At 36.8% G+C, this 24,555-nt stretch overlaps 1 protein-coding gene across 1 annotated transcript; it reads left to right on the top strand.

Annotated features, from left to right (window-relative positions):
* The first annotated feature begins 1,150 nt into the window (after nt 1-1,150).
* LOC106139857 (toll-like receptor 7) lies at nt 1,151-21,489 on the top strand. Its single transcript, XM_060952792.1, has 20 exons — nt 1,151-1,289; nt 1,914-2,183; nt 2,424-2,593; nt 3,297-3,449; nt 4,687-4,790; nt 6,829-6,927; nt 7,473-7,574; nt 8,311-8,455; nt 8,909-9,063; nt 10,157-10,256; nt 11,469-11,641; nt 12,582-12,785; nt 13,114-13,345; nt 13,984-14,183; nt 15,407-15,491; nt 16,529-16,724; nt 17,550-17,627; nt 18,655-18,849; nt 19,643-19,904; nt 20,758-21,489. The coding sequence occupies exons 2-20, from the start codon at nt 1,931-1,933 to the stop codon at nt 21,182-21,184; spliced, it is 3,333 nt and encodes a 1,110-aa protein (XP_060808775.1). The 5' UTR covers nt 1,151-1,289; nt 1,914-1,930; the 3' UTR covers nt 21,185-21,489.
* Nucleotides 21,490-24,555: the final 3,066 nt, after the last annotated feature.

The raw sequence follows: 24,555 nt of genomic DNA, 5'->3' as shown, positions 1-24,555 counted from the left end.
GACCTGACCCTTTACCTTTTGAATAAATATGGTCTGGAAAAAAATTATTTCGGTAGTCGATGTACTTAGCTGAGTGAAAAATAAATCTGTTAAAAAAAAAAAGTATAATTTAGTATCAAGAATCAATGCAAAATATTAATATATCTATGACCATTGTTATGATATTGATATTAAAAGCGTCTTGAGATACTGTTCCCGAAGTAATCGTCTCCAAACTACTGTCAAATATTTCACTTTTTTTGAAACAGTATTTCCGAAATGTCGTCCTGGATTTAGGTTTATCTGCTTCTTCGAAGGGTTCGTCTCTCAAAGCTCTATAAAATGCTACAAAATAGGGTATCAGCACAGTTCTCCCAAAATAATGCCACAATAACCCAAAGAATGCAGTTAGCAATATAACTTGACAGAACATGTAGAAATAATAAGGGAAGATGATGGCATTTGGTGTGGTTAGCTTGGTGATTTTACAAACGAGCCATTGGATCATCATCCAGTAGACCATACACTGATTAGTTCCAGCACAAAGCGATACACAGCAATCCCAGAACCTTGCGCATAATATATATGGAAAGCAGAACACTTCCCACCAGTTATATCTGAATACATCGTCTGTGTGAGCGTGAAATCTTTCTCCCTGGACTTCATCACAGCGAAATCTCTCTGAAGCTGGCTGTGGTCTTCTTTTCGGCGGCATTTTGTGTTTCAAGTCCCTTTATAAGCAAGCGATTTTGATATGGTCTCTTTTACCTTATTTACTTAAAATTATAAAATAAATTATGTTACTTGCGATGAATCATAATTGTGTAAAAATTATTGTCAAATCTTTGTCATGTCGTATGTAAGCCGTATGATTGAGGTCTATCTAAGTAGGTACATACCTATCAAAAACAGGTTTAATTCTCCAAGTAATGTTTTTAAATCTGTGGTACAGGTGTATATTTGTATTTAAACTGCATAGGGAAAATTCGTATGCTATTAATACAGTAAACTTTATCACAAGTTCTATGGTTATAAGAAGTTATATTTTATAAATGTTTTAAAAACAGGTTATCCATAATAGGTCATATTAAATTGGCAACATTTATTTATAAACGTCATTGTCATGGGTTACGTTTTGTTTCTATAATCTATGGTCAGTTTACAAGTGACCATGGAGGGGTAGGTTGTGCATATTTTTCCAAGAAAAATATTGAGTGATTTTCGCATAATTATTATGTTACAAACTGCAAAAGACAGCAAACTTGTGCAAGATTTACTGTTTTTCAACATTAGTTAGTTTACACTCGCAGGTACTGTGTCTAAACTAGTTTTTTCTTTGGTGAAAGTTGTTTATTTACGTAGAAGTATTAATTTGTCAAGTTTTGCCAAATTAAATCCGTAATTATTAATCCATTAATTATTTGTGTTTAGTTTAAAATGATAAGTACTTACATTGCTACATCAGTCATATTCACTCCCTTTAACACCCTGAAGGCTAAAAACAGGTTTTTATTATGTTTCCGTAATTTCCTACTTTAACTACTAGTTTCTCAGCCTTGGGTTTAATTCAACATATTTTTTTTTTTATAAGAAGCTATGTCTTGTGCAAAGTTTTAATGTAACTTTCTAAATGGTGAAATAGAATTGAAAAATAAATAAATAACTAACAAAAAACTTATTCCACTTTAATGTTTGGAAAGTTAAAGTTTGTATAAAAAATCTTCTACACTATGTCCATAGATTAGAATTTTGTTCAATTTACATGCCAAGCGCTGGACCATAATAATTTAAATTTTTTAAAACTATAAATCAATGAATTCTAACTCAATATTCTTTTTTTGAGCCTAATTATAGAATTTTGAGTCACCTCAAAAATAACAGTTAAGCATATTCCAAGCATTAAAAAATTTATCTTCCTACCAATTTTTTTACAGATCACGAAACTACCGCCATGGCAACACTGATCATAATAATAGCAACACTGCTATCCTACACTCATTCAGAGTACATACCTCCTGGTCCCAGATACCCGTGCCCGAAAGAGACGCAGCTATTGCACCCGTGTGTTTGTGAGAAAGGGACAGACGCAGGGTTGTACATCCGATGTGAGAATTCAGGGTTGGCAGTGTTGAGTGTGGGTATAGGAAATTTGGCTGGTTTGGGGCAGCCTATAGAGAGGTTGCTATTAAAAGAGTGTAAAATTTGTGAGTATTATTTTAGTTTGTACGTACAAAATTAGAACAGGATTTAGTAGAATATAGTGACAGGATGCTAGCCCATCGCCTAAAAGAATCCCAAGTTTATAAGCCCATCCCTTAGCCGCCTTTTACGGCATCCATTGGAAAAAGATAGAGTAGTCCTATTATTTTTTATATTGGTGCCGGGAACCACACGCCACATTATTATTTTATTAACTGTATTATTTATTTTATCTCAATTTCCAGCAAACCTCTTCGGGCCTCTACTACATCGGTCAATAATCAGAGTTCTTCATATAGAGGACACGCCAATCAAGGCAATTGACAAATATGCTTTCGCCGGGGTCAACAGGACCTTGCAGGAGGTCAGAATGGTCAATACGAAGATCGAGGAGTTCCCTAAGGAGGCTTTTAAGGTAACATTTGTCTATTTATTTAATTGTTTTTAAAGTACGTTCAGCTTTTTGACCTGATTTTACATTCAAATAGTGACAGGTTGCTACCCCATCAGCTGAAAAAAGAATCTCAAGTTGATAAGCCTATTCCTTAGTCGCCATTTACGACATTCGTGGGAAAGAGATGGAGTCGTCTTATTCTTTTTTTTAACCACACGGTTAATTTTAATGTAAGCAAAAAATTAAACGATTTTATTTTTAACGGCCTCAGTGGCGCAGCTGTAGTACGCTTTTCTGTGACACCAGAGGTCCCGGGTTCGAATCCCGGCCAGGGCATGATGAGAAAAGAACTTTCTCTGATTGCCCTGGGTCTTGAATGTTTATCTATATAAGTATTTATTATAAAACTAGAGGCCGCCCGCGACTTCGTCCGCATGGAAACCCTATCAATCCCGCGGGAACTCTGGGATAAAAAGTAGCCTATGTGTTATTCTGGGTCTTCAGCTACCTACATACCAAATTTCATGGTAATCGGTTCAGTAGTTTTTGCGTGAAAGAGTAACAAACATCCATACAAACTTTCGCCTTTATAATAGTAGTAGGAAATAGTAGTAGGATATAGTATTGTTGAGTTAGTATGTAACGCAAGTCTCGAACTAACTTCGAGGCTAACTCAATCTGTGTAATTTGTCCTGTATATATTTATTTATTTATTTAATTTCAGATCCTAGGTAACCTGTCCATTTTATCCATAGACGGTCACAGTATGTCGAAGTTGGATAAGGACATGTTTGCCGGGAGCGAATTCGCCGGCCGCCTGGAGAGGTTGCATCTGTCAAACGGACTCATAGCCGAGTTTGCGCCGGAGACGTTCCAGGTGATTAAATTAATACATACATACATATGATCACGTCTATATCCCTTGCGGGGTAGACAGAGCCAACAGTCTTGAAAAGACTGAATGGCCACGTTCAGCTGTTTGGCTTAATGATAGAACCGAGATTCAAATAGTGACAGGTTGCTAGCCCATCGCCTAAAAGAGGAATCCTAAGTTTATAAGCCTATCCCTTAGTCGCCTTTTACGACATCCATGGGAAAGAGATGGAGTGGTCCTATTCTTTTTTGTAATAGTGCCGGGAACCACGTTCCAGGTATTTAGTCAAATTCAAATTCAAACTTTTATTTGCATAATATGAGTACAACAAGGTCTTAAATATTATGTACTAGCGGCCCGCCCCGGCTTCGCACGGGTGGACATATTTTTGTGTTTTATATTTTGAAATAAATTTATTTCAAAACAAATTTATGCCTATGTCACTTTTGAAGGCCTATTCTATATCTGTGCCAAATTTTATCAAAATGGGACCAGTAGTTTTTGAGTTTATTCCACACAAACATACAAAAATACAAATCTTTCCTCTTTATTATTAGTGTGGATAACAGATCTTCATATTTACCCTTTCGGATGTTGCAAACATTTTTTATGTATTAGTAGACATCTGTACACCACACGGCACAACAACGAATCACGTGATGCTTTAAGTATAAAAAAAAAAACAGTGAAAAGTTAAAAATCGCGCAAGCAAAGATTATGTATTATTTACGGGTGCCGTGTGGTTCCCGGCACCTATACAAAAAAAGAATGGGGTCCACTCGCATCTCTTTCCCATGGATGTCGTAATAGGTGACTAAGGGATAGGCTTACAAACTTGGGATTCTTTTTTAGGCGATGGGCTAGCAACCTGTCACTATTTGAATCTCAATTATATCATTAAGCCAAATAGCTGAATGTGTGTCTCCCATCGGGGAAAGCGGAGACTAAGAATTTCCACTTGCTACGATCCTTACAGACCTCTCCCGCGTCCTCCACACTCATTACTCTTTTCATGCATATTCGACGATTACGAGTACTCCTAACATTTCCCTTTTTCAAGACATTCGAAATTTTATCTTTGTAAGTTCAACGAGGCCTGCCCTGTCCCACTTTTACAGTCAGCTCTGCCTTATAAATTCCTTTCATTAATCTGTCTTCATCCATGCTCTCGACATGTCCAAACCATTTCAACATAAACGTTTAAATTTTGTTATTTGTAAAAAAAAAATCTTTGTTACAGAATCTTAAAAAGTTGAAGACATTGGACCTTCACGGTAACAGACTGTCGACGTTCAAGAGGAACCAGTTCAAAGGGCTGAGGGACGCGGAAGTGTTAGATTTAAGGTAAATATGATTAATAAGTCACACGTTCAGATCCGGCTCGAAGGACCAGAAACATGTACATGTGTGGAGAAGTTTGAAGTTAAAAATGGGTGAGTGACATAGAAGTTTTAGGCTAAATAAGCCCTACGTTGTAGTTTCAAATCCGGCTCGAAGGACCAGAACCATGTACGATCGCGTTCATATCTGCAGTCATAGTTTTAAAATTCTTACGGGTTAAAATAGCGTGCACTGTGGTTCCAATAGATACACACACACATGCATATTTAAAAAGAATAAATATTTCATCAAATGAATACGGTCTTTAAAACCAATGATTACTAAGAAAAACAGTTTATTACTCTATGACATATAACATAACAAAACAGAAAGAGACGGTAATCAACGATGGCCGAACTGGGCCCGATAATTGTCGATCGAGATATCGTCGTCTCTCATTATTTGCATAAGATTTGCCTATAGATGGAAGCCTGCGACTGCCAGACTTATGACATTTCAATAAGGTTGAAAGTTTATCTGCACACGACCCTAACGTAGGTAGTGGTTCCTTTGAAAGTTATTGGGTAGCAATTTTATTACTTGTGTGAGCAAGTGAGATCTAAGATATATTAGATAATCTCGCTTGCTCACACTCGCTTGTTCTAGTTACTAGCGTTACTTGGATTTCGAAGTTATTCAAGGAATTTTTTTTCCTATTAAAAAAAAATTGTGTTACTGACAATTTTTAATAACTAACTGATATCTAAGAATTACAAACACGGAAAGTTGTCTTCAAACACGGAAATCAGCAAGAAATATTAAACAAGAGGGAGAAAATAAAACATTCAATAATTAAAATTAGTAAATTTTATTGAAACAGTTTACCTATAGTTTTGTTTACATGTTGATGATTATATAAAGCTATACATACAGCATATTACACTAATTGTATCATCTACTTATCTCCTGTTATTAAGGTTACAGCTTAATTATTCGTTTTCATAAAGAAAAGATATTGAAGCTGTCCTTAAATACTATCTAAGTAATTAGTAGTTGTAATATAAACTGGCAGAACCTTTCACGCACTATATGGACTCGATGCACAGGGCACAAATGATATTGTTGGCATATCATCAATCGGATAAATATACCGCACAGTTGGTAACATGGTTTCTTCCAGCACTTGCACATAATGAGCAGCTATAGCGCGTCCTGCTATCCACACCTGTTCCCCAGGTCCAGCAGCACTCATCCAGCCCCACATATTTACAGATATGTGTCCAGACTCCATATTTGGCACAATATTTTTTTCTTCATACCGAGTTGCATTTCTTCGCCATAAATGAAGCCTACCGTGTAGTGATGACATAAACGAACTTTTCGTCCGTAAATATCGCTTCTTTCCAGGCAAAATCCAAATACTGCCCAGCAAATTCTAAACGTCTTTGCTTATTTATTTCGGATAAATACGGCTTTCTTGCTGGCTGTCTGTGGTGTAGTCCCTCACGATGCAAACTCGACGAACAGTAACCACTAATGTGTCGAACTGTTCCGCAAATATTCTGGTCGGTATGAAGCCATTATTTTCGTACTGTTCCACCATGGATCTCCGCTGTGTGGCTGTCGCTGTGTTGATTATTAGCGGACGACGGTCGCTGCGCGGTCGACTTTTTACACTACCCTCTTCTTGATGGCGCGTTACCCAACGTTTCACCGCTTGTTGTTTATTGTGTTATTTGTGTGAATGTGTGAGTGGTAGCAGCGGTGCAAGCTATAAAGTTTTGCGAACTATGACTGCAATTATGAACGCGACCGTACATGTGAGGAGAAGTTTGAAGTTAAAAAATGTTGAGTGATATAGAGGTGTAAGGGAAATAAGTCCTACGTCGTAGGTTCAAATCCGGCTCGAAGGACTAGAAAAATACTTGGGATTCCTCTTTTTGGCGATGGTTTAGCAACCTGTTGCTATTTGAATCTCAAATCTATCAGTAAGTCAAATAGCTAAAGGTGGCCTTTCAGTCTTTTTATGACGTATTTAATGTTTTTATATATTATTTTTCAGTTACAACAATATAACGAAATTGGACGGCAGCCATATTGGTGACATGACCAAACTCGGCTGGTGTAATGTCAGTCACAATGAAATAGCTGACATGCCGAGGTTAGTTCTAATCAGAACGAATAATTCATTTGTATGATCTTCTTCTTCTTCGTCGTTACCTTTTCCCACTTTCTACGCGGGGTCGGCACAGTATGTTAGTTTTTTCCAATTACTTTTGTCAATTACCATCTCACTGGTCACTCCCTTTCTCCTCATACTATCCTTTACACCGTCCATCCATCTCTTTTTCGGTCTTCCCCTATTTCTTGAACCTTTCACTTGATAATACATAGAAATTGATAGAATACATACCTACATACATAACAGGGGTAGGAAGAGACTACCTCTTTCCACTTGCCACGATCTCTGCATACTTCCTTCGCTTCATCCACATTCATAACTCTCTTCGTGCAAGCTCGGCGGTTTCGGGTACTCTTGACCTGTCCCTTTATAGATTAGAATAGATTTATTTTCAAAATTGGACACAAGGTATCACTAATTGACGTCACATCACTTAAATCTAATTATAAATACTACCGCTTCCAAAGCGCTTATGTAGATGATATTATTTTTTTATAATTTTTAAATTATTTAATTATTTTCAGGGGTATGTTCGCAAGAAATACTGTACTTAAAGTGTTACATTTGGACAATAACAAGTTGAAGAAATTGGACACGAACAGTTTCAAAGGAATGAGGTTTATGAGGTAAATGCTACTATTAATATTCAATTAATTGTAACCATTTTAAGGAAAAGGAACGGGACCACTGCATCTATTTCCCATGGATGTCGTAAAAGGGGACTAAGGGATAGGGTTATAAACTTGGAATCCTTTTTTTTGGGCGACATACAACATACATATAATCACGTCTATATCCCTTGCGGGGTAGACAGAGCCAAGTCTTGAAAAGACTGAAAGGCCACGATCAGCTGTATGGATTGATGATAGAATCAATATTCAAATAGTGACAGGTTGCTAGCCCATCGCCTACAAGAAGATTCTCAAGCCTTAGTCGCCTCTTACTACATCTATAAATAATAAATAAATAAATATATACGGGACAAATAACACAGATTGAGTCAGCCTCGAAGTAAGTTTGAGACTTGTGTTACGAGATACTAACTCAACGATACTGTATTTTATAGCAAATTATATGTATGGATACTTATATAGATAAACATCCAAGACCCAGGCCAATCAGAAAAAGTTTGTTTCTCATCATGCCCTGGCCGGGATTCGAACCCGAGACCTCCGGTGTCACAGACAAGCGTACTGCCGCTGCGCCACAGAGGCCGTCGGGAAGAATCTATGGGAAAGAGATGGAGTGGTCCGTGTTTCTATTAGTGCCGGGAACCACACGGCACTAACTAAATAACCATAATTTTCCAATATTTGTACATGGATATTAATCACTATAATTATGTTTTAATGATGTGTTCAGGCGTATTTTTCTGCAAGACAATCAGATATCAGACATTGGTCGCGGCACATTCTCGGCTGTGACCAGGATTGGCACTATTGATCTGGCGAGGAATAAAATTAACAAAATCGACTATCAGATGTTCAAAGAAGTCAAATATGCTGAGGTAAGTTACATGTAATACATACATATTATATATGTATATGTATATATATATATATATATATAATCACGTCAATATCCCTTGCGGGGTAGACAGGGCCAACAGTTTCAAAATTGTGGCCACGTGTTCAACTGTATGGCTAATAAAGTTGGGGTTCTTCTTGTAGGCTAGCAACCTGTCACTATTTGAATCTCAATTCCATCATTATACCATACAGCTGAACGTGGCCTTTCAGTCTTTTCATGATTGTTGGCATTGTCTACCACGCAAGGGAAATAGACGTGATGATATGTATGTATATAACGCTACTCACTTAAGACTTGCTAGACTTAACTCCGCCACACTTTCTTCACCCACGTCACATTGTTATTCACCTATTTATAATTTTATGATAATATAAATTTTCCTTTTCCTCTTCGTCGTGTTTTCTAGTCAGTCTGTCTGTTTCACTTACAGCTCATAAACTTAGCGGAAAACAACATAACGACAATAGCGACCCAAGCTTTCACAGATCTATATCTGTCTGTGGTGAACATATCTCATAATCAGCTGGTTACTGTGGAGAGGGGCGCGTTCCAGAACTGCAACAACATGACTGTGCTGGACCTGAGGTGAGGTTTTTGTACTTGATACACTTAACATCCACTTACACACTAATTGTCCCCCACCACACACGGCGGCCTTTGTGGCGCAGCGGTAGTACGCTTGTCTGTGACACCGGAGGTCCCGGGTTCGAATCCCGGCCAGGGCATGATGAGAAACGGACTTACTCTGATTGTCTGATTGGACTGGGTCTTGGATGTTTATCTTTCTAAGTATTTATTATAAAATATAGTATCGTTGAGTTAATATAAATAAATATAAATATAAATAAATATATACGGGACAAATTACACTGATTGAGTTAGCCTCGAAGTAAGTTCGAAACTTGTGTTACGAGATACTAACTCAACGATACTATATTTTATAATAAATACTTATATAGATAAATATCCAAGACCCAGGCCAATCAGAAAAAGTTCTTTTCTCATCATGCCCTGGCCGGGATTCGAACCCGGGACCTCCGGTGTCACAGACAAGCGTACTACCGCTGAGCCACAGAGGCCGTCGAACACAAGTTTCTAACTAACTTCGAGGCTAACTCAATCTGTGTAATTTGTCCCGTATATATTTACATTTACACACCCTAATAAGATTAAGACTATAGTACCCGTGGGTCACGTCTTACATACATATGGTCACGTCTATATCCCTTGCGGGGTAGACAGAGCCAACAGTCTTGAAAAGACTGAATGGCCACGTTCAGCTGTTTGGCTTAATGATAGAATTGAGATTCAAATAGTGACAGGTTGCTAGCCCATCGCCTAAAAGAGGAATCCCAAGTTTATAAGCCTATCCCTTAGTCGCCTTTTACGACATCCATGGGAAAGAGATGGAGTGGTTCTATTCTTTTTGTAATGGTGCCGGGAACCACACGGCACGGGGATACCCGTGGGATTATCGAAAAACTAGTATTCTTTTGTAGGTGCCGCTAAATTCGCGCGAGCATAGCTGCTATTATTATATGCTGGTATAAAATTCAACTGACAATTGAATATATAGGGCACATTCAATTGAGTTTTGCACCTACGAAAGATCGTCGGCACTGTCCACCCCGTACGGGATAGAGACGTGATATATTATGTATGCGTTTTGCATTTTCAGATACAACAAATTGGAAGAAATACCACGAGGCGCGTTCGATGAGAACAGTTACGCTTTTGAGCTGAACATAGCTTATAATTATATCAGAGATTTTTCACAGGTAAATAATTTCTTACAAATATTATTAATGCCGTCTTGTTCTACATTCATTCATGTTTTTTAATGTAGACAATGTGCATTCGACCATGATTTAGGTTTAAGCGATCTATATTTGTATACTAGAGGCCGCCCGCGACTTCGTCCGCATGGAAACCCTATCAATCCCGCGGGAACTCTGGGATAAAAAGTAGCCTATGTGTTATTCTGGGTCTTCAGCTACCTACATACCAAATTTCATGGTAATCGGTTCAGTAGTTTTTGCGTGAAAGAGTAACAAACATCCATACAAACTTTCGCCTTTATAATAGTAGTAGGATTGACGTCCGATGAAAATGCTGCAGTGTAGTTTGTTCCACCGCTTCTTCTACACATGCGCTTTGGAAGCGGTGGTAGTTATAATTAGATTTAAGTGATGTGACGTCAATAAGTGATACCTTGTATCCAATTTTGAAAATAAATCTATTCTATTCTATTCACGGCATCAATGGAAAAAAGAATAGGACCACTCAATCTCTCATTCCCGTGGATGTCGTAAAAGGCGACTAAGGGATAGGCTTATAAACTTGCGATTCTTCTTTCAGGCGCGGGCCAGCAACCTGTCAGTTTATATGAATCTCAATTCTATCAGAAAGCCAAACAGCTGAACGTGGCCTATTAGTATTTTCAAGACTGTTGGCTCTTTCTACCCCGCAGGGGATATAGACGTGATTATGTGTATGTGTGCGTTATTAATGCGGAAATATTTCAGTCTGTCCGTTCCGCTTTCACATCTGAACTGCTGGACCAGTTTGAATGAAATTTGGCACATATATAGCGTAACATCTTCGGGAGTGACATGGGTTACTATTTTTTCTGGAATTTCTCACGGGAGCGAAATAAGTATGCAGGGATTATGGCAAGTGGAAATATTATAATGCAGTCTCTGCCTACCGCCTTCCGGGAGAGTCGCGTCATTTTATGTGTGTACTAGCTGTGCCCGCGACTTCGTCCGCGTGGAATAGTTATTAGCTCCTAATAGTTTCAGCGTGATGTTATATAGCCTAAAGCCTTCCTCGATAAATGGTCTATTCAACACAAAAAGAATTTTTCAATTCGAACCAGTAGTTCTTGAGATTAGCGCGTTCAAACAAACAAACAAACAAACTCTTCAACTTTATAATATTAGTATAGATGTATGTTTGTTTGTGAATTATCTTCAAAATTCTCTTTTCAGATACCAATCCAAAACATGACCGGCATAAGAATTCTGAACGCCTCTTACAATCAAATCGAATCTATACCAAAAATGGCGTTTCCCAAACTTTACGAACTGCACACGGTGGACGTGTCGCACAACAAGTTGTCCGACGTGTTTAGCGGCGTTTTCCAGAATCTCTTCTCTTTGCGGTAAGTTTGAAAAAAAAAAGGTTTGGGTCCCAATGGGTTCCATAGGGTCCCAATTTAGTGTCGAATACATTAAGATTTTTTGGGTTCTATTGGGTCCCATAGGGTTCCACTGGGTGCCAAAGGGCTCCATTGGGTTCCATCTGTATTTTTTTTTGATTTTTAGATTCCTCTGGTCCTTTTAAGCTTGTTTTATAAAAAAAACAAGCAATAGTATAATAACCAATGAGAGAATATAAATAACTCGACCGTCGCTAAGACAGGCTCTCTCTTGGGTCAAGGGTCAGATACAGAAGTCAGTAATTGTGGACACGGCCCGCGTTGTAATGAGGTTCCTCTCTCTGGAGCCCTGACCACGGTCAGAAAGGTTACTTACCTCCTGTCGACGGGTGTCCTACTATATTTTGTAATATGTTTTTTTTATATATATATTAAATGTATGTATTAAAATGTTGTAAGAAAGAAATAAGTTGTATAAAAGAAATAATTAATAATATATATATATAATTATACTAGCTCTCCCGGCAAACGTTGTTTTGCCATATAAATCATTTTTAAGTAAATTTTAGTTAAAAAAAAATGTTAAGGGTGGACAACCTTTATCACTAAGGGGTATGAAAAATAGATGTTGGCCGATTCTCAAACCTACTCAATACGCTCACAAAATATCATGAGAATCGTTCAAGCCGTTTCGGAGGAGTACGGGAACGAACATTGTGACACGAGAATTGTATTTATAAGATACATATATAATTGTTCTTCTCAAGTTGACACGTGGCAAGTAGTTGTCAAGGTGACATTTATACATACATACATACATATGGTCACGTCTATATCCCTTGCGGGGTAGACTGAGCCAACAGTCTTGAAAAGACTGAATGGCCACGTTCAGCTATTTGGCTGACATTTATAGTAAAAATAAAAACCACAATATTTTCCACAGATACCTAAACCTGAGTCACAACGATTTGGAACAAATAAAACCGGCCACATTCGGGTCGCTGCCTACCGTTTTCAGGCTGGATTTGTCCCACAACAAATTGAGGTCTGGATCTAGGGGGGGACTGGCCAAATTGGGGGGTTGTAGGGAATTGGATTTGTCAAATAATTACATGGACGCGATACCGCAAATACCTATCAGTTTGGGGTGAGTGGTCATCCTACTAATATTATACATACATACATATAATCACGTCTATATCCCTTGCGGGGTAGACAGAGCCATCAGTCTTGTAAAGACTGATACGGCCACGTTCAGCTCATTTGGCTTTAAGATAGAATTGAGATTCGAATAGTGACAGATTGCTAGCCCATCGCCTATAAAAGAATCCCAAGTTTGTAAGCCTTAGTCGCCTTTTACAACATCCATGGGAACGAGATGGATTGGTCCTATTCTTTTTTGTATTGGTGCCGGGAACCACTCGGCACGGCATTGAATTGTATTGTATAATAAATACAGTTTATTTCTTTCACAGCGACCTTAACTTCGCCCATAACAACCTTACAGAAATAAAAGCCAACACGTGGCCGACAATGAATTCCCTTTTACGACTGAACCTCTCTCACAACATGTTGGAAACACTGGAAGGTCACAGTTTCAGCGGGCTATTGACTGTGCAACATCTAGATTTGTCTTATAACGGTATTACCAGTCCGCCGTGGCAGGCTTTGAATACGCTAAGCAGTTTGCAGTATTTGTACCTACAGGTAAGTTTTTATGACTGTGGCGCAGTGGTAGTACGCTTGTCTTGTGACAGACTGTCATTTTTTTGTAAAAAAAAATAGAAAAATTATTCTTCTTGCACGAAGAGAGTTATGAATGTGGATGAAGCGAAGGAAGTGTGCAGAGATCGTGGCAAGTGGAAAGAGGTAATCTCTGCCTACCCCTACGGGAAAGAGGCAGGATATAATGTATGTATGTATGTTTTTTTGGGAAACGTTATGGTTTTTCTCAAACTTTAATTTATTACAGCCAGTAATTTTGGCCTGTCCGTCGTCTGTCAGTCACTTATTTTATACATTTTTCTGATGAAGATGTTCTTAAGTGCCGTGCGGTTCCCGGAACCAATTAAAAAAGAATAGGACCACACCATCTCGTTCCCATGGATGTCATAAAAGGCCACTAAGGGATGGGCTAATAAACTTTGGATTCTCATTTTAGGCGATGGGCTAGCAACCTGTCACTATTTGAATCTCAATTCCATCATTAAGCCAAACAGCTGAACGTGGCCTATTAAATTAGTCTTTTCAAGACTGTTGGCTCTGTCTACCCCGCAAGGGATAAAGACGTGATTACATGTATGTATATATTATGTATATTATGTATATATTGTTTAATTTTACAGAATAACAACATAACATCTCTATCTAAATCAGCGTTCGGCAATTTGCCCACGATGTTTCACCTCGACTTGTCGTACAACAATATAGCGGCTGTCGCGCAACAGTCGTTCAACGGGATGCAACAATTGTTGGATCTGTCGCTCAGAGGGAACCGATTGGATACCATTCCTAATGAGGCGTTTAAAGGGCTTGTCGCTTTGAGGTAAGATTTTGTATTGGTGTCTTTTGAATGAAATTAAAAATTAAAATTGGTACCCTTTGGGACCCAAATTGGAACCCTTTGGGACCCAAATTGGAACCCCATTTGGGACCCAAATTGTAACACCCTCGGGACCCAAGTTGGCACCCTGCTGGATCCATATTAAAACCGTTTGGGACCCAAATTGGAATCCTATCCAAATCAGGTTAGAGCCCTATTGAAGCTAAGTGAGGAATCATTTTTGGAAACCCCATAACTCATAGCGGTGCCTTTGGGGCCATATAAGGAACCTATTAGGATCCAATCAGGAACATTTTTATTACTGGATTGGGTGAGTCAGGTTTTTACACGAAGCGACTCCCGTCTGACCTCCGCGACCTTTGCAGGGGAACCTAACTCGTATTACTTCTAGTTCTACATTCATTCATGTTTTTTAATGTAGACAATGTGCATTCGTTCATGATTTAGATTTAAGAGATTACATTTGTATATTGACGTCCGATGAAAATGCTGCAGTGTAGTTTGTTCCGCCGCTTCTTCTACACATGCGTTTCGGAAGCGGTAGTAGTTATAATTAGATTTAAGTGATGTGACGTCAATAAGTGATACCTTGTATACAATTTTGAAAATAAATCTATTCTATTCTATTGGATCGATCATGGTCACACACATCCAGTTGCCTGAATGTGCAGGATATATAATTTTAGATAAAAATTAAATTTATTCATAATTATTTTATTTTCTCGAAATCAAATATTGACAAATATGAAGTAATTTTTTTAATTTTTTATTTATTGTAACAAATTGACATTACTATATTTTCATCATTTTATTAAGAATTAATTAATTGACTTAAGTGACTTGTGTATAATTTTATAATGATTTGCATGCTATAATTCATGGCTGACTATCCTTCCTACTACTATTATAAAGGCGAAAGTTTGTATGGATGTTTGTTACTCTTTCACGCAAAAACTACTGAACCGATTACCATAAAATTTGGTATGTAGGTAGCTGAAGACCCAGAATAACACATAGGCTACTTTTTGTCCCAGAGTTCCCGCGGGATTGATAGGGTTTCCATGCGGACGAAGTCGCGGGCGGCCTCTAGTACTATATAACTATGAAATATGTTTTGTTTTTACACCTTTTGTAAACCCTGATCAAAAGCAAATAAATATTCTATTCTGTTATATCCTCACGATCTTATTGTATTGTATTCACAGGAAACTGGATCTATCGCTCAATATGTTGCAAAAGATGGACAATAAAACTAACGGCTTACTCGACGACTGTTTGTCTTTGGAGAAGGTAAATAGCAATACGTACATACTTATATAGTCACGTCTATATCCCTTGCGGGGTAGACAGAGCCAGCAGTCTTGTAAAGACTGATTGGTCACGTTCAGCTGTTTGGCTTAATGATAGAATTGAGATTCAAATAGTGACAGGTTGCTAGCCCATAGCCTATAAGAAGAATCCCAAGTTTATAAGCCTATCCCTTAATCGTCTTTTACGACATTCATGGGAAACAGAAGGAGTGGTCCTATTCTTTTTTGTACTGGTGCCGGGAATCACACGGCACAATAGCAATACATACGTACTTATATAGTCACGTCTATATCCCTTGCGGGGTAGACAGAGCCAGCAGTCTTGTAAAGACTGATAGGCCACGTTCAGCTGTTTGGCTTTATGATGGAATTGAGATTCAAATAGTGACAGGTTGCTAGCCCGTGGCCTATAAGAGGAATTCCAAGTTTATAAGCATATTCCTTAGTCGCCTTTTACGATATCCATGGGAAATAAAATAAAATATTTTTCGGTGCCGGGGGAACCACACGTCACAATTTTATGTCGCATGTAAGTTCGAGAGTCCTAATAATGTATCTTTGTACACTTTGTAGTAATGTCGGTGTAACAAAATTATTACGACAAGGCTTTTAATATTAATAAACTGTTAGATTTCTTCAAGAAACTTTTATTTAATAAGTACAACTAAACCAATCACTCAATATCGCGTTTTCTGGTAACAAAAAACAAAATGGCGCCGGTGGTGGTCAACTTAGGAACTAAAACTTTCGTTCAAAAACATACATACATACATACATATTGTCACGTCTATATCCCTTACGGGGTAGACAGAGCCAACAGTCTTGAAAAGACTGAATGGCCACGTTCAGCTGTTTGGCTTTATGATAGAAATGAGATTCAAATAGTGACACGTCGCTAGCCCATCGCCTAAAAAAAAGAATCCCAATTTTGTAAGCCTATACCTTAGTCGCCTTTTACGACAAAAACATAACTGAACTTTAATAAAAAAGAACTTTAATAAAAATAAATGATTACAGGTGAACTTAAGCCGTAACAGGTTTAGTTTTTTAACAAAAAAAATGTTCCCCTCTTCACCTTGGATACCATATCGACTCATGGAAGTCGACCTGAGTCACAACGAGATACCAGTACTTACTGCGGACATTATTCAAGGAACGAGAACAGTTAAGAAATTGTATTTGAAAGGGAATATTATCAATGACATAAGGAGCAGTGAGTGATAATTTAATTATTTATTAATTTATTTATTTAAACTTTATGCACGAAAATGTACAACATGTGGACTTAATGCCACAAGGCATTCTCTGCCAGTCTAACTTTTGGAATTTGGAATTATGTTGTTCTTTGTTAAATAACAGGGCTTTAAAGCAAATACTAATATTGTAATGCTGAAGAGTTTTGATTGTTTGAACGCGCTAATCTCAGGTACTACTGGTTCGAATTGAGAAATTCTTTTTGTGTTGAATAGACCGTTTATCGAGGAAGGCTTTTAGGCTATATAAATATCACACTGCAACTTTTTGGAGCTAAGATGTAGTGGAAAATGTGAAATAAAAATCGGGGAAAACTATTAATACTTCACGGCTTCAATGATGCCCAAAATAACTTTTCCACGCGGACGAAGTCAAGGTCACGAGGGCACAGCTGTAGTTGGGATATGGTTGGGATGGGATCCCTCGGGATATGGGAAAAACCTGCATTGCTTTGAAGGTGGCATGTTATTGGTCGCTTTTTGTAAGAGTGGCGTTTAATTCATTGCTTTTTGTATATGGCGCTAAAATCGACGCTTTTTGTTAATGGCGCTAAATTCGCTCGGGCGAAGCTGAGGGTGAAATATAGTATTTAATAATTTTACTGAGCCCACACAATATAAGAGGATTTTTAATGAAAGATTTGATTTCTCAAGTTTGTTTTTTTTTTCGTGGCCAATCAGTCTTTCGAGACTGCTGGCTCCGTCTACCCCGCAAGGGACATAGACGTGATTATATGAATTAATTAATGATATTTTTTTTCAATTACTTTATTTATTTGATTTAGATGTCCTTGGCAACTTGACGTCGTTAGAAGTGTTGGATCTATCAGATAACAATTTGAAAGATTTAGTATCCAGAACATGTGAGTATTTAATAATAATAAACTTTAATAGATCATATTAATCACGTGCCGTGTGGTTCCCGGCACTGTTAAAAAAAAGAATAGGACTACTCCATCTCGTTCCCATGGATATCGTAAAAGGCGACTGAGGGATAGGCTTATAAACGATGTGCTAGCAACCTGTCTCTATATGAATCTCAATTCTATCATCAAGCCAAATAGCTGAATGTGGCCTTTCAGTCTTTTCAAGACTGTTGGCTCTGTCTACCCCGCAAGGGATTTAGACGTGATTATGAGTGTGTGTGTGTGTAAAGTATGATGAAGATGAAGTATATTGTATGCTTTAAACAGCAAGACATAGCGAACTGTAATCGTATTATTATTCAACAACTGTATCTTTGTACAGTACTACCACTTTAATAAGTTACACAGATGTACTACTATTTGTACGCCACTTTGGCAAAATACAGAGCACCTTAATTGTATTGACATCTTTGTATTTACCTGTATTTACAAATAAATTATTTTGATTTGATTTGATGGGATTTACTGCGCAGAAATCATTTTTTGTCATGGCGCGAAAATATCTGCGCCAATCATAGTGCGCCATTTGAACGCGGGACCGAATCCGTTCGCTATTGGCTGATTGCGTACGCGCCGCGTCTGGAGTCGGTAATGAGCGAGATACCCGACTCCTGTTTTGGGATTTAAAATCCTATGTAGTAGCAATAAGTTCGTTATTTCACTAACGTGTTTTCATTCGGCCAGATTCGGCGGTCGGTTGTACTATTCTGCGCCGTCGAACAATGCCGATGTAACTTATAAAAGTGGTAGACCTATACCTATGTATGTTTGACAAATAAATTGATTGATTGATGCATTTCGTGATTTCGTGATATAAAAGATGATGATGATGAAGTATGGAGAGGTGTGAATTGGTCTGTATTGGCTAAAATTGCCAGAAACGTCGCGACATAACTACAACGGAATATTTGTTTTTTATGTTTTCGGAGTCACAAATTAGTTACTTTTTTTTTAAATCTCACAGCCGTAGGCAATTTCCAACTGCCCGATAATTTAACGGAGCTGTACTTAAGAAACAATGAACTCGAGAAATTGCCGGTGGATGAGATGGTCAAGTCAAAGATACGAATCCTGGACGTGAGAAACAACAAGTTGACGAGTTTCGATCCTAGATTTGTGAGGAGAATCTCTGGTGATGGGATGGTGGTGTATTTTGAAGGTGAGTAAAAATTATATACATAATATAGAATAGAAATGTATGAATGAATTAATGTATGAATGAATGAGAATTTATTTAGTTACCAGGCTAGTGTACAGTACTTATATGAAAATAAAAAAATACATGTAATTGAAAAGAGATTAAACTCAGAAATACTAAAAAATGGATTTATAATGGATGTCGTAAAAGGTGATTAAGGGATAGGCTTATAAACTTGGTATTCTTCTTTAAAGCGATTGAGGCTAGCAACCTGTCACTATTCCATCGTTAGGAAAAGGATCACTCCATATCTGTCCCATGGATGTCGTAAAAGGTGACTATCCTATCTCTATATAGGGTAATAAACTTGCTATCCTTTTGGTAAGCGATTGAGGCTAGCAACCTGTCACTATTTGAATCGTAATTCCATCATTAAGCCAAACAACTGAACTTGGACTATCAGACTGTTGACTCTGACTACCCCGCAAGGGATATAGACGTGATTATAAATAAATAAATATATACGGGACAAATTACGGTGATTGAGTTAGCCTCGAAGTAAGTTCGAGACTTGTGTTACGAGATACTAACTCAACGATACTATATTTTATAATGAATACTTATAAAGATAAACATCCAAGACCCAGGACAATCAGAAAAAGTTCTTTTCTCATCATGCCCTGGCCGGGATTCGAACCCGGGACCTCCGGTGTCACAGACAAGCGTATTACCGCTGCGCCACAGAGGCCGTCAATTATATATCATACATCTTTTGCATTTCATTCATAAACATGTTTCTTTTTTTTTTTTACAGGCAACTATCTCCAATGCGACTGCCTGACGCGTCCACTTAAGCATTATATAAATCAATTATCGTTAACGGCCCTCGAAAAATCATTATACAAGAATATAACATGCACGGAACCCACCATTTTGGAAGGGGAGTCAATATTGAGTATAGACGAAGAGAGATTATTGTGCGCTAGCAACACTGAGTTGGGTAATCAATTGGAGTTGTATGGCAACACTGAGGATTTCGTGTCAAAACCCGATTTGGCGTTCAGGGACGTGCAATAGTGAGTATGGTTGTAGGAAGTATAGTTGCATACATACATATGATCACGTCTTTATCCCTTACGGGGTAGACAGAGCCAACAGTTTTGTAAACACTGATAGGCCACGTTCAGCTGTTTGGCTTTATGATAGAATGGAGATTCCTATATCTTAGTCGCTTACGATATCCATGGGAACGAGATGGGAGTGGTCCTATTCTTTTTTTTATTGGTGCCGGGAACCACACGGCACAGTGTATAGTTGCAAAGTTTGTTATTTCTATAGAAGATAAAAGGAGAAGGGAAATAATCAGTTAAATATTACTATATTGTTGAACATAAAATATAAATTATATCTCTGACATTTTTTTCTAACAAGCAAAACCATGGCAACCTTTGCTGTGGCGTATACCAAGAATAATTGCCTACGATGGTTTTAATTTTTCTGATTAGACAATCCGCACTGTTAATGAAGGGAAAAGATTTGTATGTTTGTAACGAATAAATTAAAAAAACGACTGGACTAATTTCTGTCCAAACAGCTGAACGTGGCCTTTCAGTCTTTTCAAGACTGATGGCTCTGTCTACCCTGCAAGGGATAAAGACGTGTTGATATATATGTATGTATGTTTCAAACATAGTATATCGTCACACTAAATCGACTTGAATATTTTTGATGTAAATGTAATTGATTTTGTCATTTAGTAGACCACTACGACATTAATTTTTACTGAAATTGAGCGAATTTTTTTTGTTTGCAAATAAATAAATTTATCTTTAGTTACCACTACGACATCAACAGGAAAATTGTTTTCTTAGTTATTACTGAAATTGCGCGATTTTTTTTCTGTAAATAAATAAAATTTTTTTTTTTTAGCGCCCAAAATGGTATATACGTACATTGGTACGTGCTCACAGTTCAAGATCTAGCCGATTTCATAATCTACATACGGGACGCAAAAAATACATTATTATATAGCAACACTGTTTCATACAACCTTCGTTCGCTGACCATAAACATAGACGACGAATTAAAAAATAAAATTTCAAATAGCGAACTGTGTATTCAAGGTAAGACTTCTATGGACGGCGCCAGGAAATGGTACAGTTCGCAATGTAGGAAGGTGGATTCGAATTTCGAAAGTTGGCCCAAAAAGTTGACCGTCGACAAAAGGAGGTTGACCAAAAAGGTCAAGTACAGTTGGTTCAGTAACAGCGTATTAGGATTAGTGAGCGATTCGATATTAATAACGTTGTGTATTTTTCTTGGGGTTTGTTTGAAATTGAGCGATATTGATTTTTGAGTGTGCGGGTTTATTTTTTTTTAACCAGATTCGCAAAATGGAAGTTCTCAATTTGTAGCATTTTTTTTTTGTTAATAATGAGGCAGAACTATGAATTTATTATTAATTTCAAAACATTGTAATATATCAGGTATTCGGAATTTGTACTTTAATATTTTTATTTATGATTAAATATATATTTTTTATAAACGTTACAGGAAAAAATATTGGCAAATAATTTTAATACCTATTTGGATGATATTAATAATACATTGTATAAATTCTAGATATGATTTTTGTGACGTCTTCTCTTGAATATGAATCTCGAATTTAAAGGGAATAGATAACCTTCCTCATTCAGGTGGGTACCTGAATGAGGAAGGTTCTCTATTCCCTTTTTATATTCTTTTACTTAAATTTAAGAGCTAACTCTTAAATTAAAAATGCATCCATGCATCTCTTTTCTCTGTTATTTTTTTATTTTTTGGTATGTTGTAACAATATATATTTGCTCTGAATATACAAGTACCTAATCATTATGACTGACTCAAAATACCGTCCATTTAATGTTAAAATATATATATATGTATATTATAAAATATATATATTATAAAATATATATATATATATATGTATATGTATATTTATAGATTTTCTTAAAATTAAATATTTACTTAATTTTTTTATCACGAAATCTTTGAACATACAGTCTTATATATGCGCCTTTATATTTTATCGTGTCACAATTTTTTACCTTAATATTTAAAACGTATTAAATTTTGTAAGAAAATTAATCAATTAAGTATGTATGTAATAAATTTATATTACGTCGTTATATGAGTTAGGTTCCCCTGCAAAGGTTGCGGAGGTCAGATGGATGTTGCTTCGTGTAAAAACCGGACTCACCCAATCCAGGGTCTTGGTTGGAAGGCGCACCCTGGGCTCGCCTTTAGAGGGGGTGACGATGCACAGGGGAAAATCGCCAGGGGATGATAATTTTTAGCTGTGATACTGACACAATTTTTACAATTTATCTATACTAATATTATAAAGCTGAAGAGTTTGTTTGTTTGAACGCGCTAATCAAAGTAAATACTGGTTGTAATTGAAAAATTATTTTTGCGTTGAATAGACCATTTATCGAAGAAGGCTATAGGCTATATAACATCACGCTGCAACTATAAGGAGAAAAGAAATAATGGAATATGTGAAAGAAAACGGGGGAAATTATTCATCCTTGAGGGTTTCAATGATGCCCAAAATAACTATTCCACGCGGAGGGAGTCGCGGGCACAGCTAGTGTACTTATAAGTACCTACCAAGTTTTTGTGATAAAATATATATACTACCTACCAATATCGCAAATTATGGCTTTAATTTTCATTTTATTTTCTCAATTTAAGAATCTCGTGAGAATTTTGTTATTAAGCTCAATTTAGTGTAAGCATTTTTTGTAAATTAAGCATTTATTGTTGGCACATTATTATTGTAGCTGGTAAGTACCAATTGTAATTTGAACATACATACATACATATAGTCACGTCTATATCCCTTACGGGGTAGACAGAGCCAATAGTCCCGAAAAGACTTAATGGCCAGGTTCAGCTGCTCGGCTTAATGATGGAATTGAGATCCAAATAGTGACAGGTTGCTAGCACATCGCCTTAAAAAAAGGATCGCAATTTTATAAGCCTATCCCTTAGTCGCCTTTTACGACATCCATGGGAAAGAGATGGAGTGGTCCTATTCTTTTTTGTATTGGTGCCGGGAACCACACGGCACGTAATTAATGTAATTTGAACAATACAGTTTAAATAAATTAATATTTTTTCAATTTGTGGGGTTGTAAAAGGCGACTAAGGGATAGGCTTACAAACTTGAGATTCTTCTTTTAGGCGACGGGCTAGCGACCTGTCGTTATTTGAATCAAAATTCTATTATTAAGCCAATTAGCTCAACGCGGCCTGTCAGTCTTTTCAAGGCTCTGTCAACCCCGCAAGGGATATAGACGTGATTATATGTATGTATGTATTTTTAACACGTAAATAGATTATGCCCAAGTTTATAAATAAACATCCAAGACCAAAGTCAATCAGAAAAAGTTAATATTTCATCATGACCATAATCACCAATAATAATGTGCAGTAATTAAAATTCTTAAAGGATACGCTTAAAAACTTGGGATTCTTTTTTTAGGCGATGGGCTAGCAACCTGTCACTATTTTAATCTCAATTCTATCATTAAGCCAATCAGCTGAACGTGGCCATTCAGTCGAAGACTGTTGGCTCTGTCTACCCCGCAAGGGATATAGACGTGACCATGTGTATGTATGTATGTATTAAGATTCTTAAATTTTTTTATACATTTTTTATACAATATTATACATAGTTATAGTGTTTATACATTCCATGCATATGTATATAGATTTAATTTTTTTGTAAATTACTCCGGCTGTAATTATATTTTATACAAATAAGTTGTGAAAATAAAATATTTTGTATACTTTTACATTTTATTGAAATAAATATATTTTTTATATATCTAGTAAATGCATTTTCATTTGATAACATATAATAATAATAATAAATTTTAAAATTAGGTACATTCTTATTCGCATAAGTACTAGTATTTATGCCCGACTTCGTACGCGTGGTCCTATTCTAAGTATCGGGAACCACACGGCATGGAATAACGTAATTAATTGAAATTTAAGGGTATGAAGTCGCGGACAACAGTCAATTCTGTATTTATCATAGAAATCATATAAAAGTCTGATTTATTTGTTTATAATAGAATTTATAATTTAAAATTTTATTAAAAGTGAACTCTCTTTGTAAGTACTTATATTTTAATTTTCTTTAGGTATTAATCTTTGTTTAATTGAGATTCTTCTTTTAGGCGATGGGCTAGCAACCTGTCGCTATTTGGATCTCAATTCTATCATTAAGCCAAACAGCTGACCGTGGCCTATCAGTCTTTTCAAAACTGTTGGCTCTGTCTACCCCGCAAGGGATATAGAGGTGATAATATGTATGTATTTAAGGACTTTTGTCTTTAAGACATGTCATGTTATTATCGCTTCTCGGCTAAGATGAACATTTCATTCCAATTGGATCATTATAAATGTTTCTTATCTTGAACTTTTTTGGTCTCTGGGTATTCCTCGTAAGCTTGGGCGTAGTATGGTGATGAAGCGTGGGGTTCGTGGGTCAGCTCAGGAGTGTATTCGTGCCAATCTTGATGATGGGTGAAATGAGTTTCTGAAAAGGTAAAAAAAATTGTGTAGATTATATAAATTATTGTGTACAAAATGGTGAAAAGTCTGAAGAATAGTATTAGTCTAAGGTAAGCTGAAAATATAATAAATGAGGTAATTTTTTTTTTATATTTT

Source organism: Amyelois transitella, chromosome 29 (assembly GCF_032362555.1).
Source record: "Amyelois transitella isolate CPQ chromosome 29, ilAmyTran1.1, whole genome shotgun sequence".
Classification (NCBI taxonomy): domain Eukaryota; kingdom Metazoa; phylum Arthropoda; class Insecta; order Lepidoptera; family Pyralidae; genus Amyelois; species Amyelois transitella.
This window is presented reverse-complemented; position numbering and strand designations above follow the sequence as displayed.

What these genes read in the sequence shown, in the direction of transcription:
- LOC106139857 (XM_060952792.1), top strand. Translation starts at nt 1,931, where the DNA reads ATGGCAACACTGATCATAATAATAGCAACACTGCTATCCTACACTCAT. An exon ending in CAAATACCTATCAGTTTGGG is followed by an intron (nt 12,786 to 13,113) that starts GTGAGTGGTCAT and finishes TTTCTTTCACAG; the next exon opens with CGACCTTAACTTCGCCCATA. An exon ending in AAAGGGCTTGTCGCTTTGAG is followed by an intron (nt 14,184 to 15,406) that starts GTAAGATTTTGT and finishes TTGTATTCACAG; the next exon opens with GAAACTGGATCTATCGCTCA.